Here is a 21,602-nt window from a genome sequence, read left to right as displayed (position 1 = left end):
AAATTTTTCGGGATTTTGGGCCTTAAGTCGGGAAAAAAACCTATCAAATTAAATTAATTGTATTAAAAACAACGATATTTTACATTATTGGCACTGCGTCAGCTGCTCTGCCCAATCTCGCAACGCGCGCCCCGCGCGCGCGCTGACGGGCTCGACGCGGGTCGCTTGCTCGCTCGACGACAGTTCGGAACTTGAAATGATTGTTTTATAACGTGAAGCTGTTTCTCGGGACAATTTTCACTTCGTCGGGAATCGGGAACACATGCTAAAAATCGGGAGAATCCCGCCGAATCCCGACCATCTGGCAACCCTAACGCCACGTGCTGTTAGGCTGTGTGAGAGGACGCTACTTGATATTACGAATCAAAAGTACGTTTTTTGACGTTTAGTTATTTAAGTTTACGTTGTATTAAAATAGTTACATTTAACTGAATATTTGCAGTTTCTCTTGTTACTTTCGACCCACAATGTGTTACTTTCGGCCCGCTAACGGGGTCAAAAGCAACAACAGACGATTTTTCTTGAAGTCACTCTAATACCTATACATACACAATAATAAGGTTAATAAAGATGCTTATATGTACAGAACATGAACTGAATTTATATATGACTAAATTAACTTCATCAAAATAATATTGGTTTACCAGAAACTAAGGTCAAGGTACAAAATGTTACGTTAGTCCCCGCTATCCTCTACTTCAGGCGTATGTGCTACGGACTACTAACATAGGTACATAATAATGTATATAACATTTTGTTGTTGGAAATTATAAACATTATAGTTAGGGAGGCGAATAGGGGAATTTTCGGCAATACTCGAGCGTGGCAGTTTAAGATATGAGAGATACCTTAGACCTAATAGAACAACCTTGTAAAGTATTTAGCTCTATATGTAGTGACGCGCGCCTAGGATAGACGATCAGATTAGTAAAAAAAAATGGATAGTCTGAAATACTCGAGCGCGTCAGATTAAGATATTGGGGGTTGATTTTAGTGTTTAAAGACTAAATTTAACTAATCTGACGATAAGTCCTTGACGCCGCCGAGTTATAGGGTCGCGAACTTGTAAAAAAAAACGTTAATCCGGCATTCTCAAGCGCGATTTTTTTTTATTTTATTTTGAAGAATATAATTTAAAACTTACTAAAAATACAAAATCTGCCGGTTTCCGCATGACCGGAAGTGTGGAGGAGCCATTTCGTCTTCCTAAGAACGCGTTGCGGCATATAAGTCGCGAACGATACATTTTACAAAAAAAAAGTTTAAATAAACAAAAAAAGGTAATTTTATTTTTACACAAAAAAGGTCTCTTTACATTTTTGTCCAAATAAAAAGCGCGGCCACGGAATTTTTTGAACCAAAAAACCTTTTTCGGTCAGATTAAGAGAACCCACCAACATTTTTGTCAGATTAAAAAAATATGCTTTCAGGATACCGAGATAAACCTCCCCTATGAAAATCTGACGCGCTCGAGTATTTCAAAAAAACTTTTTTTTTTTGCATTTTCAAAAATTCATCGTAACTTATCGTCACGCCGAAATCGTCAGTTTTTTTAAAAGAAGCTTCCTTGGGGCCTACTTAACACCCCTTCCGAAAATCTGACGCGCTCGAGTAAATTTTTTTTTTTTGCATTTTTGACTACTTTATATGCCTACCCCCACCACGCAAACCGGCAGATTAGTATACCGTTGTTATCAGAGGCACTCGGGGCATACGTAGTATGAATATCTGACGCGCTCGAGAATGCCCAAGTAACTGTTTTTTTTAACATTTTTGAAAAACCGTACACGCCAAACCCACCGCTAAAATGGTTTTTGCCATACGAGCTTTTCTTTTCGAAATTATTTTATCTTTCGATTTTGATAGGTCTCGACGGCGCCGTTGAATTATGCCATTTAGCTACCTCGCCTCCCTAACTATATATTAGGTACATCTTCATAATATGCAATTTATTTGTTACATATGTAGCTATCTAATTTTACCTACTTAGATACAAATCATTCCAATGTCATTTACGTCAATATAGGTATACTCGTATGATGTATTATACATACTTAAGGTAACGGAAACTGGGCAAGTGGGCATTATAAATGTACCATTACGGAAGTTTTTCGTCTCAAGACGGCAAATAAGGCTCGAATTATTTTAATTACATATTTAACTTTAATTAGGCTTACTTAACCGTACTAGTTCTAAATTGAAGATGTCTGTTGATTCAGGCAGAAACCGTGCCTAGCGTCGGGTCGCTAATTTGTTAGTTTTTTTGTTCATAATTCTCTTTCTCGTTTACGTAATGCATCATAACAAAAATTATTAACTTCATAATGTCTTAAAAATAAAAATATTATCAACACACAAAATTATCTAAGCACAGCCTTAGGTTTGAGAAATAAGAGACTACAATTTCCAAATACTCGTATGTGATATTCTACAATAAACACACAGACACTCCATACACCGAACGTTACACAAATATTATGTTTAATAAGCTTACATCGCTATTGGCGGACCCTGTTGGACACTTTTTGGTACAGTCGAGTTCATAAATACCTATGTATTTTTTTTGTATACATTTCTGCACATACTTACTTATTTATGAACATGCAAATTGAACGTGACGAATATGCAGTTGATTGTACAATGAGAGCATAAAACAATCCAATTATTATATCCAAAATAACTTTATTTTTAAGGCCGTACAGAGAAGCAACCGCCTACTGATTACTGATCATATCAGGTTATTTTTTAAATGTGACGTGTCCACTTGAAGGCCGCCTGATAACGATGTCCCTATGGTTAAAATACATCACTAAAACTATTACGTAAGGTATCGGAATGTGCATTCCTTTTTCCATTCGTTCATAAACATTATCTCATCCGGGTCCCGTGACAGTTCATGTACGAGAATGTTTGTATGTAACAACAAATTAAGAATAGGTGTCGAAAAATAACACAGTTCACTATTTTATGACGAATAGATTGCGTACCTGAATCGTTGCATTGCAAATCAAAAGGTACCTTGTAGGTAAATAATTAAAATCTTCATTTGATATGATATTATTGAAACAAATATGTATTAAGAGATACAGAATATTTTTTTTACATGCACTGATGGCACGAGTAGGTACTTTTTCCTACCATGTTTTTTTGTCACCGACAGCATAGATACCGCAGTTGCCTTGACTAGCTAGAGCTCGCTAGTGGAAAAATTTGCATCATATAGATACATCACACCCGCTTACAATTTGACGTTACCTTTCATCCGGATTCAGTTACTACAAATAACATCCTCATTCCTCATCGCTATTGTGCGTTAAAATCATAGCCATTAAACACATAATAAGTACCTATTAGTTTAGAATATCTTGCAATCTACAGATTTAATAATACCTAGGTATCTACCAATAAAATGAGTTAATTACTAATACAATGTTGAAAAATCAAATGATATGGATTCATTACTCATCTTTCCATATTGCTTTTTATTCACACATATTTTGTAAAAAAATATATTACGAATGATACCCTCTAATCAATGTACCTATTTACCTAATCTATTTATTTATTATCATAAGAAACGTAAGACAGTGTAATAATCACGATCTAAAGCGTTAACCACACTACTTAGAGCCATTTTACATTATCCGACACGACGTCGCTAACAGTGCCGCCACAGCCGCCACATATGTATTTTTTATGATGACATGTTTCGTAAATATAGTAATTGGCTGGAGATATACCTGTTGGCATTAATATCCAATACACGAAGGACAATCTAACAATGTGCTACATACTTATAGTCTTTTTCACATAGCTTGTGTACGGTGACCGCTGTCATCTCCATATAAAATGTATTGAGAAGACAGCTGTCACAGTATCAAAGGTATCTGAAAAATACTAGGTACCTATAGACAGTCACAAACTCTCGGCGTCTCGGCTGGGATCGTATTGGATAGTGTGAAAGGTCTCTTTGGTAGCTCATTAGTTCTTTTAAAAGTATATTAATACAATAAACGTAATATCGTTTTACTACTTATTATTTAGAGAAACGATTGAAAGGCTGATCTTTTCACGTTGAGATGAACACTATTCGCGGTTGCATCCTCAGCCACTGCTACAAATCTCAAGATCCGCATTATGGTTGAAAAGCTTATATGTACTAAACTAATCTAATTACTTATCTCTAATTTCTTATACAGTGTTGTTCACTGCGAATCAACGCGCTATGCTGCAGGTAGTTAAGATTTTATCATTCATAAAATGACTTGTAATAGAACTTATGATTCGACTAAGAAAATATGGTATTTAATTAAAATATATTGTTCTGATGCGAGTGATGGGTCATTCAAGCCTACAAAATATCTTAAAAGGCACCCTTATATGACCATCTTATATGAAACTATCACGAAAGGGCACGCACTACGATTTACAAAAAAAGAGACTTGAGGTTATTGCAAACAAATGCCTCATATAGAATATTGATAACTATAAATGCCATAGTGTAGTAGGTAAGTATTAATTTATCGCCAAGCTATGTTAAAAACTATTCATAAAAATGTACTAGAGACAAAGAGAAGAAACAATAATCTATATTGAGCGATAATCTCGAGATTAGGTACTTACTACTGGAATTACCCAAACGAGCAAAAGCGGCGACGATATAACTCTTGGACTTTTATTGTATTATTATTATTATCAGGCACTGTTCAATTACAAACACGGTTGCATTTACCTCTATCGAACTAACAGACGTAGGTACATATTCAATACTACACAACCAAAACTCTTGTTTTGCACCGCCAGGTAATGCGCACTCTTTGTCTCTTAATAATATATGTAGGTACCTATGTTATTAAAGTTTCAATTTGTTTTACGTAACAGTAGACGAAAAGATGATTCAGTCGTCGTTATCCATACCTATAAGCTCGGCTTGTAACCGGCCCTTAGTGCGACAGCAGGCTGTTAAGCAAAGTATTCTGAGAGCTAATCGAAACTGTGGACTTAAAGAGATTAAAATTACTATTTTCCAAAAGGAGTTTAATATTCCAAGCCACACGACACCGAAGTGCAGCATCGGAATCTTAAGTTCCTGAGAAGTGATGTACTCGTACAGCCTGACCCCGGCGTAAGGCGCCCAGCTAAGCCAAAAAGCTGACACGAGAATAAAGCTCATCCAGTGGCTAGGGTTAGCGAGGTTCTCCGCTAAAGCAGTTGCATATTCTTTATCGTGAATAGGTGCACCACTGTTCAGCTTTCGTTTCATTGAAAATATATAGAAGTAATTATAAACGATAGAGATTACGCTCGGCCCTAGGACGAGAATTCCGAGAGTGGCAGTGTAGGCGTACGTGGTGCCCCAGTCCAGCATGCAGATGAAGGTCTCCTTGTCGAAGTTAGCTTCCTTCTTGTAGCCTAGCAGTGGCGGGCAACAGAGCATTGCCGCTGATATCCAAGTGAACACCATCCAGCACTGACTTCGAGTGCGAGTTTGTACCTGAACGTTGTAAGCGACTGGGCTTAGTAACACGAAATTGATTATGCCACGGTATACCGAAAACATGGCACGGAAGTGAAACTAGCGGACCCAAGATGGTCGCACTTTAATCGTTTGTCACATTTTCAAAGATTCATTGATTGACAAATATAGTTTTAGAATTCAATTTTGACAGCTACTGTAGATGGCACTGTAAGGCGCCGTAGAAAATGTGTTTACGATGCATGCAACGATACACGATAAAAGTGAGTCCATCATACTCGTATTCACGTATAGTTATTTGGTGAATAATCAAGCCCTGAATTGACCGCTTTCTCGGCGGGGACTCGTACAAAACGTGTGCACTAGCAATCGTATTGCCTATTTATTTTTTTGCGAGATCAGTAGTCAGTAAAGGTTATGCAATGCATGCAAAATAGTTATTTACGATACAAGTGCGGAAAAGAGGAAATTCGAAACGAGTGGCGATAATAGTTATTTGTACAACAAGAGATCAAAGTTTGATATTTCTTCGAGTGCTTATTTTGAGTCCCGTGCAAGCGAAAGATTCTATACTCGCTACGCTCGTGAATCTAATTTAGAATCTTGAGCGTAGTAAGGAACTCAAAAGCGCACGAGATGTAAATAACTTTGATCTCGTGTAGTTCACAAAACTTTTCACCTCAGCAGTGAGAACATATTAGAGAACCCGAAAAATGTATTCCTTCTTCATCACTTACCTATTCACTCATGTTTTCTTAAGATATACCAAAAATTAAGTTTTCACCTCAGCAGCTCGGACAAGGGTACTTTGCTACTTAAAAACAGTGAGCAAAATCGCATTTTGCTCACTGAGTGAGACAGCAAAACTTTGCAAAATGTGATTTTGCTCACTGTTTTTAAGTAGCAAAGTACCCTTGTTCGAGCTGCTGAGGTGAAAATTAATTTAAAACACGACCGAAGGTAGTGTTTTAAATCGGCACGAGTTGCGAATTGCCTTTTCGCACGTGTAACGTACAACGTTTTACAGTACATATGGCCCTTTAAACTTTTGACATCGCACGAAAAGTGCTATTTTACGCACTAGTGCGGGAAAATAGGACCATATGTACTGTAAACATATTTACAGTACATATGGGGCTATTTTCCGCACTAGTGCGTAAAATAGCACTTTTCGTGCGTATGTAAATAACTATTGCACCTCGTTGCTCTTTATGTTCATGATTTTGATTCTGATTTATCTTTAAATCCATCAAATGCTTGAAATTAAATGTTTTTGTTGCGTACATCCCTTTACCGTTCTACTCCCTCGCTTGTAGTATGTCCAAGGCTTTATTAAAGTACCTACATACATACATAGTTCGTGGCAAGGGCCTTTGCTGATGTATGCAATAACCTTACTTCGTTATCTATGCCTCAATCTAAAATCACTCTTTACAACACTACACAGAAACCACCTAGTGCAGGGGTCGACAAACCGGACAGGTCTAAATGCGGCTCTTTGGACCTGTCCGTAATTGTGGATCTATAAGACGCCAAAAATGTTTTACTAGATAAATTAGATATTAAAACAACTTTTGTTAAAATAATGATCCCTACCGCGGTTTGATATTTCCTTAAAAAGTTTGCCGACCTCTGCCCTAGCGCTTAGTGCACACGGTTCGATTATAGACATACACTGCTTGTTTTAACCGATTTCCCTAAAATATACTAGGGTAGGTTCCTAATCGATTACTACGTTACCTAAATATTAATCAATCGAATATATGTGCGCTAGGCAAAAGAAAAACAGTCACGCCGTTTATCAAATGAATTCCTTTCAACTTTTTTGTCATCTCGTACATTTTTCTATTCACTTCGTTTAATTAAACGTTCTGTAGTTAGAGCAGCAAAAATATTTACAAAAGAGGCATGCATCGTTAGAAGGGGGTAATCATACATCGATTCACAAAAAACGTAATAACTCAGCATCCGCAATTGAGTTAAATAAAACTAAACATATATACTACACAGCACAGTAAGTGCAATGCGACTACACTCCTTTAGGACCAAGTACAGCAAGGGCAGAAAACCAGCTAAATAGTGTTAAATAAAATTAAACAATACTTTTTCGTCCCCTGTCCAAAAAGTCCTTTGGAAGTTAAGAACGATGTGTTCGGTGCCATTTAGTCTCACCACATCATGCAAATGAAAATTGGAAAAGAGCACTCTGAAGTAATAAAATTTTACTGTATGCATATATTTAGGAAATATTATAATAAATAAATAAAACACTTGCTCTAATGGACCACAGATCTATTATCCTATTAATCGATTCTGTACTTAGGAACCCTGTATATTTAAATAAGTCATGTAGTATATACAATATTTAATCAGATTGCAAGGATAATAGGCTTTTTAAAAATAAAAAAGACACACATCAATCTAGAGGGGCGCTTAAATTCTGATCTAACAATACCTTTGTTTAAAAATGTTAATACTACGAACGCTTAATATTTACGCTACAAGGTTTCAATCTACAGTTCTACACCAAAACTCACAAGATAATAATTTCTATATTTGGGTATTTTGGGTGTTTGTTAGGTAAGCTTGGTTAGCTTAATTTTATACTCAAAATAGGTAGGTAGGTACTACGATAATTATTTCAGCGGAATATAATTTTTAGATAATAATTTTGTTAGAACGTGAGGTGTAGAAACCCGATATCTCTGAAATCAGTTATGTAGGTATTAAGTTTTTGAGGAGCAATGGTGTATGTCACAGATGATTCAAGGCGTGTGTGTCGTTTTTATTTTTAAAGGAGTTTCTAGTTGTGAATACATCACTACTACGTCCACAAAAGAGGTATTGAAAAAGATAACTACCGTCGCACTAACCGTCTCATATCGGAGAGGCTTCCTGACGGCCAGGTATCGGTCCACCGATATCCACATGAAAGTGTAGACTGAGACGGACCACAGAGTTACTTCCACGTATCCTGCCAGGCGGCACATTAGGTCGCCGAACATCCAGCGACCAGTTATGGCTGGGTATACGGATAAAGGCACCACGAACAACCCACACAATAGATCGGCCACAGCCAGCGATAAGAGGTAGTAATTAATCACCTCGTTCGAGAGACCTGGAACAAGAAAATTAAATATATTTAGAACAGGGATCCGTCCACCCCTTCCCAGAAAAAAGCTTTAAAATGGCTTTTGTTAGTCGTTTATCGAGTAGCACTTAATAGCTCTAGGAAGGGGATTCCCTTTCAAAGGTATATACCGCTGAAATGAAAGGGTATCCCCTTCCTAATTTAAAAAGTTATGACATCTGTGCTGTCAATGCGCTAGACCCAGTCATTTACTTTAAACATAATTAAGCAATATTCGATTCAATTTTAGATAAAATACTTTTCTTGACCTTTGTGTAACTTTAAGAGGTAAGTCAGGTAAGTATAAAGAAACGCAATGTTACCGAGAGCGGCACTAAGTCGCACCTGAATGACACGTTGATAATCCGCGGACAAGCGGATGAAACGTTTACGAGAAACCTTATGATTTTGCGTAATCCTATTCTTTAGAAATAGCCAAATATTCAATAGCTTTACACCAGTTTTATATTTAAGTATGTATTTAAGAAAACTTTTCACGACAAAGCCTAAAGGCATACTACTACTCTAGCGGTAAGTAGATACATGAAATTGTGTATTAATATTATAGTTTATGATTGTAAATGTTAGATTAATGTAATGTTAGATAAATTAATGTTACATAAAGTATTACTCTACCTAAGTAGAGTAATACTTTATGTAACATTAATTTTGTTAGCCATTTTTTCTGTACTGTTCGAAAAGTATGAAAACGTGGGAACTCATTAAGCTCGTACTTGTCCATACGTCTACATATATTGGCGAAAGCAAGCACACGGGCGAATGATAACAAAATAACATCATTTAGATATCATCTTGATTTCAAAATGCAACTGAATTGGCTTCCATGTCTCCGGCGTGTGTGTGTCATGCGCCGTAATAAGGTAATTTAAGTTAAGCTGGTGAATGGTGCTGGCATGCGAAACTCGTGTGTATAAAGGATACCTTTGAAATTAAGGAAGGCAGCAATGATGAGGAGGTTGGAGATGACAATGGCGACGCCCATGACGGCGATGACGGCGGCTTGCGCGAGGGACTCGAGCGTGGCCAGCGGGCTGTCGGCCACGCTCACCTCGCCGCCCGCGCCCGCGCCCGCCCGCGCGCTCATCATCCTCGCAGGCATACCTGCCGACAACACAACTACAAACGTTATCGCGCAGTAACACACATGTCTTTTATCGGGTTATTCACACTAGTTACCACCAAGTTGTTACCAGTGGTAACTACTGGGAATTTTTTTCCCACCTTTTACCACTGGTAACTACTGGGAAAAAATATTCCCAGTAGTTACCACTAAGTCGGTTTAGTGGTAACTACTGGGAATTTTTATTGCCAGTAGTTACCACCAAAATTTTGTTAAGAGTTAAGGCTCCGTTAACGATTTTAGAGCCAAAATGTCAAATTGATAGATTTAGTCGTTGAAATTGTACTCCTTTTGTTACGTAATATCTAAATAACAAGTATTGGTTTCTATTAACACGTCTTCTCATCTTGCCTTTTAATAATATGGTCCCGAGCGTGCGTCACCGGCAATATGTGACGAGAAGGGGCAGTTTTTAAAAATTCATCATAAAATTATAGTTATAAATTATAAAAAATGATGTATAAGAACAGTTTCAGGAAATGTTGTAGATTGTTTAAGTATCAATATTACGTTGAAATTAAGTCGATTTTCACGAAAAATGTTCACTTGTTTTGAAGTAATTTCTGGTGAAAATTGATTTCGTATAACTTTCATTTACTCTCGTTCAGTATCATATAACAAAAATGTAGTCTATGCAAGTTGGAGTATAGGATATGTGTAATACAAAATTACCATTTTTAGCAGTCCAAACTTTACGAAATTTACAAATAAGATCGACTAAATCAGTGCTTCACGCGCGTTTACCTAAACGTCCATCAGAAAAAAAATCATTACTAATTTAGTGAGTCAGTTTTCAAAAAAATGATCTGTACAAATGCAAGATAAGAAGACGTGCTAATAGATACCAGTACTTGTTATTTCTATTACGTAACAAAAGGTGTACAATTTCATCGACTAAATCTATCAATTTTACGTTTTTGCGACTAAAATCGATACCGGCCTCTTAAATACTAATAAAAACAGTATAAAATAGTATAAAGTGCCATTCAATAGAACTTGCAAACTATGTAAACAAACCGCCATACTAAAATTGACACTGAATGTCAAATTACAAGTAAGTTTTGTTTACATAGTTAGCAAGTTCTATTGAATGACACTTTAGTATAAATATACAGCCGGAAGCGTAATCGATTTGTCAATGCCGTTGGTGTATCTTGATGATTGGGCGTTTTTTTTTTGTCCCCTACACTTTTTTTTCGTATTTGGGATTTTTTATGTTATTTCGAATCACGAGCTCTTTCTATCCTAATAGGAGAAAAAAAGTGTCCTAAGGTTTTTATTTCCATTATTTACGTCACCATTTTTCATAGACTTTGTATGGCGGTCGCGGAATGGAAAGATCGAAAAATGTATGGAAATTTTGGGACACTTTTTTTCTCCTAATAGAATAGAAAGAGCTCGTGATTCTGAGTAGAAATTAACATAAAAAATCCCAAATTTGAAAAAAAAGTGTAGGGGACAAAAAAAAACCGGCCAAGTGCGAGTCAGACTCGCGCACGGAGGGTTCCGCACCATCAACAAAAAATAGAGTATAACAAGCAAAAAAACGGTCACCCATCCAAGTACTGACCCCGCCCGACGTTGCTTAACTTCGGTCAAAAATCACGTTTGTTGTATGGGAGCCCCACTTAAATCTTTATTTTATTCTGTTTTTAGTATTTGTTGTTATAACGGCAACAGAAATACATCATCTGTGAAAATTTCAAATGTTCAAATTTTCTAGCTATCACGGTTCGTGAGATACAGCCTGGTGACGGACGGACGGACGGACGGACGGACAGCGGAGTCTTAGTAATAGGGTCCCGTTTTTACCCTTTGGGTACGGAACCCTAAAAACGCCCGACTAGGACACCGCCATTGACACGATTAGAGTGGTAAAGTTAGTTATTTTTTCAACTACCGTACTTTTATTTCTCATTTAAAGGGTTTCTCGTGCACACACCTTTAAACCCCTATCCTATAGTTGTCAAGACAAGTCTTTAGTCTAACACTGATTTAAACTTTCACGATTTTTACACATTATTAAACTATACAACGGGATTTATCGCGTATCTAAGTTTTAAGATTTGACGTTTCGAGGACGGCGTTGTCCCCGTGGTCTCGGAGAAGACTGGCTTAAGTTGACATCAGCATCGTCTAACCGCGCGAGTTTTTCGAACTACCCGCACTTGGTCTTGTTTATCCGCTTGAACGTTTTGCGCACTAGGGATGTCACTCTGTCGACACACAACACTAACGATATTCGATTTATCGACTGTCGATATTCGTTTACGCTTACATTTACTAATGACTGGATTCCATGTGGAAAACTTAGATACGCGATTAAGTCCCGTTGTATAATTTAATAAAGTCTTTAGTCTATTCCCCAAAAAAGTAGGTATTTGTGCATACACGCAGTATGTTTTTGGCACTTTTACGATACTTCGTGTAATCACCACTTAAAAAATATTGTATGAAACACATTGTTGCCAACCTAATTTTAATTGTCATCTCTGATAGATGAGTGAACCATAGACATGTTTTTTATTTATTTCATTCATTCTTTTCCCACCCGTACCCTTCATTCTTTGATACTCCTTGAATGAAAAATATTTGTTAAATTTACAATTTTATTTCAAAGCAAGTGCTTGGTCGTAGAAAAAATATTGTATGCAACGTTAACGTTGTTTAACTCAGCCAAAAAATACTCGTGGCGTCTTTATTAACAATTTTCGGCTTCCCCTCAAATTGTTACTCACGCCACTCGCCTTTTTTGACCTCTCTTAAACAACGGTTGCATAAAATACTATTACCACTTCGTAAAACCTAGTTTTTGCAAAGTGTTACGGACACTTTTTAATATGTTCCTAATATACCTATTACTTACCTATACATATCAATAAAACAAGAGATCAAAGTTTGATATTTCTTCGAGTGCTTATTTTGAGTCCCGTGCAAGCGAAAGATTCTATAATAATTAAAATCTAATTTATATCTAATTCTAATTTAGATCTAATTTAGAATCTAATTTAGATCTAATTTAGATTTATTTTATTCTAGATCTAATTTAGAATCTTGAGCGTAGTAAGGGACTCAAAAGCGCACGAGATGTAAATAACTTTGATCTCGTGTAGTACACTGAGTACACAACATTTTTCACCTCAGCAGTGAGAACATATTAGAGAACCCGAAAAATGTATTCCTTCTTCATCACTTACCTCTATTCACTCATGTTTTCTTAAGATATACCAACAATTAAATTTTCACCTCAGCAGCTCGAACAAGGGTACTTTGCTACTTAAAAACAGTGAGCAAAATCGCATTTTGCTCATTTTGTCTCACTCAGTGAGCAAAATACGATTTTGCTCACTGTTTTTAAGTAGCAAAGTACCCTTGTTCGAGCTGCTGAGGTGAAAATAACTATAGAATAGGCCCCATAGTGGTAACATCGCCATCAAAAAGGTGTTTTGTGCTTTGAGTTACAATAAAAATAAAAACTAGGCATTTTAGTCTTTAAATATGATCAGTATGAAATATATCATCATAAACGGTTAAAATGTTTCGGTATCCTCGTAAGTCACGTTGTATAAATAAACTGTTTAAATATTAATAGGGCATGACCGCGCAGAACTGATTCCCTCGCACTCTACCTAGACTCGCACTCGACTTGGTCATTACCTATCTACGTCGTTTTTAGCTCATCACGCCCGTAAGCAATAAACATCCCAGTTATTAACATTTAAGCTAATTACGCTTAGCTATCTTCACAACGAAATTGGTTTTCATACTTATTGCCTCTAATTTTTTCCGGAATATTATTAGTATTATTACCCATCCACCTCTTATATTCTAGTTTACTGCGTACCTATATTTAGAACCAAGACATATAGGTAGTACATATATGTACTCGTATGTAGGTACTAACTGTGCCTGCCCTATTTCGTACCCGGCTGTTGACCCGGTTCGCGCGCTACACCCCTAGGCGGACCTATTTATAAAATAAAATTCAGTCATCTGCTGCTTGCAGTTCACAAATGTTAAATAATACTGTTGGGGGTAGTACTTTACTACCCCCAAGTTATAACAAACAATCTCTAGTCTTAGATATAGCCCTATAAAAAAGGCAAGACTTTAGAGTAGAGTACTTATTCAATGGCAGGTCAGCAAAGGGGTTAATAATTCTGACCTCCACTGATGGATTACACGCCCTAAGTATGTCGACGCTCCTCTCACTGGCATTACCTACACAGGTCATCAGATGTGGTCCAAGTAACTTTACAACAGCTACTAATGTGTTATTTCCCAATACTACTTTACAAGCAAAAATTTAACTCTACTGTAGGTACATTATTTACAGTTCAACGTTCATTTACTTTATTAGGATTACCAACCCTAGTAGCACGGTCGCATTTTTATCGTTTATCACCATGCCTGTCACGCTCTAACAAGTATGTAAGTGCGAAAGTGACGGGCATAGTGATAGTCGATAAAAATGGAACCGTGTTGAGCCCGCAAGATAGATACTCAGAATGCAGCCCTAAATAATAACTACCTTTCCAGCCCGGAAACCTAATTTTTTAATCACATATATGTAATTCTTTGATAAAGGACTTCGAAGTTTTTGCAATAAGGTGTTCTACTCAACTGGTTCAAATTGCATAAATATCGTATTTAGTAGCTATTTGCCACTTTGCCTCACAATTTAACTAACTCTTTTCAGCTAAATCTTAACTTTGTGCCTGGGCGACGCTCAACTCTCCTCAAGCAAGATTTATTATCTAGGTTGGAGATTATTAATAAAATCCTCCCTGTCTTTAATCTGCCAAACTGATGTTGCTTAGATATTTATTAATCATGTATCTTTAATATAATTCAGTCTCGCGACGTGTCGCTGAATATTTTAATACAATTAACTAAATTTAGGTGTAGGTACTTATTCCCATTTGTCAAAGGGACAAACAGGAATGCTACCTACTATTCGAATTAGTCCTCGAATATCAAAACCGGAATGTACAGACTAATTAGTCTACACGGCACAGTTGCATGTTCAATTATCCGTGAATTGCACTTCCTAAGCAAAGCCAGGATTAACCCTGTTCCATGAATTGGATATGACATCCCCAGCGCACGCTTATTCACACAACCTACCTACATTTATTCATTCCTTCAACACTTGACCTACATAGCCGCTGCTAGTGAAATTCATTTTCAATCTCACATTCTACCTTCATATCAATTGTAAACCGTTTCTGCATTTATTAGTAGAAAATTGCACTGATTTTAGGGAAATATTCCGTGCCATTTTTATCCGGTAGTCTTTTTATATCGTAGCTTTCACGTCTGGCTCTAGATAAACAAATGCCGTTATTGCTGACTGCATTGGGATGTTCGAGCATAATAAAATAGAGCCTATAAAATAATAAAATGCAACTATTCACTCTGTAAATATTAAGTCGTTGTTATTAATTCGAAGTGCATTTTATGTTTATTAAAACTGACCCTTCACGCCTAAATGTTTTAAATTAGCCGCCTTTTTTGCTAAAGTATACAATGTGCTGGATGTCCTTATTAACGATAAATAAGTAAATGGCAGGTTATGTTTTGAGGCAGTACACGTGTGGCGTGCAAGGGCGGCCACCCGCTGCCACCGCCCGCTGCCCGCCGCCAGGGGCGAGCGGTCGTTAGAAACACTTTATTATTCACGAGGTATTTACGTGGCTTGTTTGTTCTGCCAGCTGCGACGCCGCTAAACTTAAGCTTGCCTTGACATGGACAAGGACTATTCGAATATTTTATGTAATTAAGACAAAATTGTACCGTATTTTTATTAAAACCATAAACATAATTAATAACAAACTTAAAATAAAAATTAACCTAAAATTAAAACTACCTACAAAACTAAAACTAATACCTAAAAAATTAATAAAGATAATGTGGGTGACCTAGCCCAATATGTATATATTAGGCTAGATCACCCAGGTCCGATCCCTGTGGTTGTACCTATGTTTGGAATTATGATGTTATTTTATTTCTGCTCTATTTATTGTATGCATTTTGTAGCTTCCAGTTGAACGAGTGGGTCAATAAAGTTGTTATGCTAGACATTACAACTTTATTGTTCAAATGATATCAACAATATTTTTAGAGGTCTTATTAAAACACGTTCACTGCGGCTTGAGGCAAAACCGCCCCAAGCTCGACTACACGCTGGTGCGGGGCTAAAAGTTCGTGTTATCTCTCTCGTGCGGGAGCTGTCGCCGTTTACTTACAAAGCGCACGATAAAGACAAATATACATTTCTTTATGTTATTCAAACCCGGACTCGTTGGTACAAAAAAAATGTTTGAGGTCAAAATAAACCTCGAACGCACTGGGTACATATTTTATCCACACAGTGCGGGTTGAGGTTTATGTACGCCTCAAGAAAGTGACCTCAAGGCCGCACTGAGCGGGACGCGGGCGGCGCGGGAGTCGACCGCTTAACGTTAGTGCGGTCATAGTTGTCGATACAGAGCCAGCGTGTTTCACGTAAATAATTAAATAATAGATATATAACCTAAATACGAAAACGATCGTGACCGATCGATAGTGTTTCAGTTCGTCTTTGCAAGTGTGAATTAAATAGTGTTTTAATAAATTTAAATAGTGCGGTACGGAACCCAAATAAATAATGATAACGCTATTAATAATTTAATATAATCCAAAATCAACATCAATCATTCACTGGTACAATTTGAGAGATAGCAGAAAACTGAAATAATTTGACAATAGTAAGAATATAATACATTTTATTGTCCGCATAGCATGCAGAAAGAAGTGCTTTAGATATTTGCACAGGCATGCAGTCGGTATGTATAGTTCAGAAGTTATTTGTAAAAATGTGTGAATTCCCTCCTTATAGTGTCATCCACTGGGCCGCTAATCTTACTTGCTCGAACTCGAAATAATAAATATAGCATAAATGCATTAGATTAACTTAAGATGGCGTCTGAGATATTGTATCGAAGATGGTCGACGAGATGATGATTTATTATCGATAATTTAGCGATAACTGCCATTCCCTTCACTAGACTTAGATCAAATTTAGTGCGTTTTGAGGCCTAAAAGACCTCAAAAATTCTTTAGGTATTTTTTCTTTAACCAGAGGTCAGAACTAAGGGCGAAGCTAAGTGTATTTTAAACATTTACTGACAAATGAAGAGCACAAAAAAGAAAACACCTAATCCTTGTCTAGGCAAAATTATGAAGGATGTAAGTAACTACTGAAATTTGAGATCCATAAGGCCTCACCCGCACTGTAAATGAGCTTAGGTTTGGGCTGATTCGATCTCAACCGCACCAGTTTAAAGTTCACCAAGATTTGTCCCTTAGTGAACGTGTTAATAATACGTTAATTACACGCAGTTTCTACGTATCTATGGTAAATAGCAAACATATTATGAATATCAAACTCGCACAGCAAGCACAGCATAAACAACATTTTTTTATCAAAAATCCTAATTCACTAAACATTAGAAAAGGCCACACTAGTTTTTTTACAAGTGGGCAAAGTTGTTGTTTAATCCCTTGTGCTAATATTGATATCTGAGTAGGTAAGCGAAAGATTTCAAAATTGAATCACGAGCCTAGCGAGTGGTTTGTAAAGTGTAATCTTAAGAGTTGAGAGGGTTTCAAGGCACGAGGGTTAAACAAACTTTGCTATCAGACTGTGAGACGCAAACATTTTTTACCACAACAACTCGAGGAAAATACTAACTGTAAAAATGAATAATATAAAATATTTATTATTTAAACATCATTTAAAAGTCCATTCTATCAGCCAACATGAGAAGGCAACTCAAAATTTGTATCAACTCACTTTGTCACTCTTGTGGACTGTGATGAATAAACTGCAACTTTCTCATCCGTTTTTGTAGGATAAAGAGAGCCTTTACGGGCTGGTGTGGTGAAAAGTCTACTAATGACTACTGTCATTACTATGACAACTGATAGTCGAAACGTTAACATTTACCTACTGTAGTTCGTTTTTATTAGCATTAGAAATAAGGTAAACAATCTTGATGTGTCTTTTAATTGAAAAACACATTTAACACAAGAACTATATATCATTTCTTTACGGTGTTCTGTTGATCATTGTATGGTTTTCAGGTTCGGTGCCAATTTGCCTCAAGCACTCTCAAACGCCTAAATTGCTAAGTTCCATTCTTGTAGCAGTGAGGTAGGTATACCACATATTTTGTGTACTTCACCAAATGGTTTAATTTAAATGCAAATGCTTGGTTTGTTGATTAAACTACTAAACATGCTTATAGGATGTCAGGAGTTCCCTCAATTCCACTTGGATCCTATCAGCAATTTTGACAGAAATGGGACCAATCGACACGATAGGGCGAGAAATAGAAAAAAATAAATAATAATACATGAAATAAACAAATCTGGTATGAACTGTCGGAATTTTGCGATTAGAATGAACATTGAAAAATATAATAGGAAACGTTTAACTTAACCTAATTGATATCCTGAATGAACAATTACCTACGATGTATAACGACGAAGTCTCTTTCATACGCAAATCTGTAACATAGTCAGTCGGCACATTTTATTGATTAACCCTTAAATGCATGATTTTTTCGTTTTGCCCGAAATTAATATATATATCACATAATTGTTTGCCGTTTCTAGGAAAAATAGTAAAAAAAAATATATCATCGATTTTCACTGGGAAATCAGTGTTAAAAGTTGCATAGTCTAAATCATATTTTTGGAAATATATAGCTATTAGTAAGGGGTACAGGAAAAATCTTAACTGCCAACAGAAAGGTACACTATTTGTGATGTTCCTATGATAAAATTTGTAAATATAAAATAATTACAAACCCCGAAAAATCTGCCCAAAATCACATACTAAAAATCATCAACTTCCAGGTTTTTCCAAGTTTTCCGACATTTCGTCTATAAACAAATGTAACTTTTATAAATTAAAATACTGCGTAAATTTATGTAATAATTCGGAAAATTTATTAGTTTTACTATTGAAATAATATACAAGAACAAATAGAATTTGTTTAATAATGCATAACATTTGATGTTTATGTTGTGTGTATAAATGCATCACTATGCATTTAAGGGTTAAGACGTAGAAATGTGGTCTTGAACATAAATAAGGGTAAGAAATAAGTGCGGCACAGTGGCACTTAGGTATGCACTGTGTTATTGTTAGGGAGGGCGGCGCGGCGCAGGCATTCAGGAGTCAAGGTTAGCTCTTGGGAGCTTCGCTTGCGGCCGGGCGCTCCAAGGTCAACACGCCCCGCACCCTTCGGCCAATCGATACTAACAAAATACCAACTTATACATATTATGTTTACCTCACTAACATTCAATTTCAAACTTAACATATTCAGTGCCAGCGCTTGCTACGCGCTACGAGCGTAGCCGGTAACATAGGCAAAACCGTATGTAGCGAAAAGCGACTACGGATAGTGCACCCGCCTGGCGGGTTGTTGGCAGTGAATGCGTTAAGTTTTTTTTTCCAAAATAGCATCCCGCCCCGGCTTTGCACGGGTAGTTCAACCAATCTGCACAAAACTTTAGCAAATTACACACCTAAACCTTCCTCAAGAATCACTCTATTGATAGCTAGGTGAAAACCGCATGAAAATCCGTTCAACAGTTTTTGAGTTTATCGCGAACATACAAACAAACACAAACACGGCGGGGGACTTTCGTCTTTTAGGTGTAGAACACTGCGACTGCGAAAAAACAAAATACCTAGGTACTTCATCCTTACTTAAAAAAAGTTGTTACATACGTTGTTGAAAAGTTTTATAAGTAGGTATCGGAATAGTTATGAGCACTTACTTCAAATCATCTCGGAAGTGGCGGCGGGCGGTATGGCCGGCGACGGCGCACCGTGCGGAGTGACGTCGCGCGCGTGTGTTGCGCCCGGAGTCCGCGGGTGGGTGTCGCTGCCAGCTCCACGACGGTGACTGCTGTCACTGTAGCGACCGCGCGCTGCGGAGAACACGGCGCGCGCAAGTCCCCTCGCGGGACCGACCCCTCGCATACTCTCCCTACCATCGATTCATCGTTTAGGCACTTTTATCACAGAAAGTGAAGCCTTGCCAGCAAATTGGGTCAGCCGCGATTCTCATGCCCACAAAGGTGCCTTCAAAACGTCCATTACGATGGCGACAAGTCAACATCGCAAATGTATAAAATGTTATGGTTTTACCATAGCAGGGAATATTTGAATGCTGAAAATCATAAGTGTATTTATGCATAACAAATTAATCGAATGAGCAAGCGAAACGAAATTCTTACATTCGACTGTACACCCCCTGGCTATAAAGCACCCACATTCTGGCACATCACATGGCTGTATTTAAAAAAATATTCGTATTGCATTTCTTTCCTTTGACATACAAAACAAAAGGGATGCAACACGAATATTAGCCAAATTATAAAGTTCGTGTTCTTCTCTCACTCTCGTTGATATTGCAGTGATAATTTGTAATTAACGTGCCTAGAAGTCAGACCGAGAAAAGTCTGCAGCGATTTTGTAGCCCACGCAGTGCAAGTGTCATTTTAAACGTCAAACTTCTATGAATTTATGACGTGTAAATAACACTTGCACTGCGTGGGCTATCAAAACCGCTGCAGACTTTTCTTGGTCTAACTGTACCTATTTTTTTTCATGAAATCAGTAATAGAGTTAGACCAAGTTTTTGGAAGCGATTTTGGTACCCCAAACTCTGCTAGTACCTACCTATTATTTAAACGTCATAATTTCATAGAAGTTTGACGTTTATAATAACACTTGCACAGTCCGGACTATCAAAATCGCTGCCAAGTTATCTCGGTCTAACTGTAACAATATGCCGTATTCGAACTTCAAGATATTCACAAGAGACGACAAGTACTAGATCCATTCTAGATACGTTATAGTTTAGATTTCAACTAGTTCTCTTTTACAGCGCAATTCGAACAACCAATGTCACTTTACGTTAGACATCTATTAGATGTGAATTGGATCTCTAAGCCATATCTTGTGGAAATCGTTCAAGAGTATCTCCAGAATCGCGCAAATGTCAAATTTGACAGGTTAGATCTTAAACATATCGTTATCGTATCTTGGCGATGTCTAAAAGATATCTAACAGATGTCTATTTCAAAATTCGAATCGGGCCCAATGATGTGTCACGTATACCTGTAGCTACTCGTAAATTATTCGCCTCTCTGCTACGGCCGTAGCACTCCTAGCGCTACGGCGTAACCACGTCATAACCAATGATTTATAACTCAAGATAGGTTATAGGCGTTCCAAAATTGAAGCGCTTAACTTGTGACAAATTGGACAAGTTGCCTTTAGACGCGGTCGGACAAGCGATAAATGTGCACGTGTTAGCGAGCTCCCGCACACCGAAAGAGAAAGAGACGACCTTATGTTTAACAACGAGTGTGACAAAGATGGATGGTATGAGAAAATTAATCATAAATGACAGATTTCTTCGTAGGCACAGAAATAAATATGGAAGTATTTTTTGTACTCCTCAAGTATGAGTATAACCTATCTATGGTTATATAACATCATTGGTCATAACATAACACATAGGTAGGTAGGTATATTTCCCGGATTCCTGGGATTTAAAAGGCCGATTCTGTTTAAACAATATGATAAGTTTCATTGTTTTTTTAAGAATAAACTTAATTTTTTGCATCTTAACTACGTAAATATTAGTATTTTATGAAAAGAAATCAATAAATATTAACTCCTCGTTAGAAATTAATTTTATTTCAAGTACCTAATATATATTAGATAATTCATGGTCAGGCTTCTTTTCTTCTTTCTTTAATTTAGAGTTGTCAGTATTTTCCCT

General features: G+C 37.0%; 1 protein-coding gene across 3 annotated transcripts; it reads right to left on the bottom strand.

Moving 5' to 3' along the window:
• Positions 1–4,203: 4,203 nt before the first annotated feature.
• Positions 4,204–19,702, bottom strand: LOC134661342 (G-protein coupled receptor 52). 3 transcript variants are annotated; one of them, XM_063517378.1, is made up of 4 exons: positions 19,585–19,696; positions 9,549–9,743; positions 8,350–8,594; positions 4,204–5,494 (listed from the first exon to the last, which is right to left on the bottom strand). In XM_063517378.1, exons 2-4 carry the CDS (start codon positions 9,724–9,726, stop codon positions 4,898–4,900), a joined length of 1,020 nt encoding a protein of 339 aa, XP_063373448.1. In that variant the 5' UTR covers positions 9,727–9,743; positions 19,585–19,696; the 3' UTR covers positions 4,204–4,897. The 3 variants fall into 3 exon arrangements, with proteins under 3 accessions (XP_063373448.1, XP_063373447.1, XP_063373446.1); XM_063517377.1 differs by having other exon boundaries at positions 4,207–5,494; positions 8,338–8,594; positions 9,549–9,728; positions 19,585–19,702; XM_063517376.1 differs by having other exon boundaries at positions 4,207–5,494; positions 8,338–8,594.
• Between the last annotated feature and the right edge of the window lie 1,900 nt (positions 19,703–21,602).

The sequence above is a fragment of the Cydia amplana genome, chromosome Z (genome assembly GCF_948474715.1).
Source record: "Cydia amplana chromosome Z, ilCydAmpl1.1, whole genome shotgun sequence".
NCBI classification, from domain to species: Eukaryota; Metazoa; Arthropoda; class Insecta; order Lepidoptera; family Tortricidae; genus Cydia; species Cydia amplana.
The sequence above is the reverse complement of the archived record's forward strand: the minus strand, read 5'-3'. Positions and strand labels throughout refer to the sequence as shown.

Excerpts from the sequence above, each read along its gene's own strand:
- LOC134661342 (XM_063517377.1), bottom strand. The coding sequence starts at position 9,726 with ATGCCTGCGAGGATGATGAGCGCGCGGGCGGGCGCGGGCGCGGGCGGC. Across the intron at positions 8,595-9,548 it reads TGCCTTCCTTAATTTCAAAG|GTCTCTCGAACGAGGTGATT; the intron begins GTATCCTTTATA and ends TTCTTGTTCCAG. Across the intron at positions 5,495-8,337 it reads ATGAGACGGTTAGTGCGACG|GTACAAACTCGCACTCGAAG; the intron begins GTAGTTATCTTT and ends TACAACGTTCAG.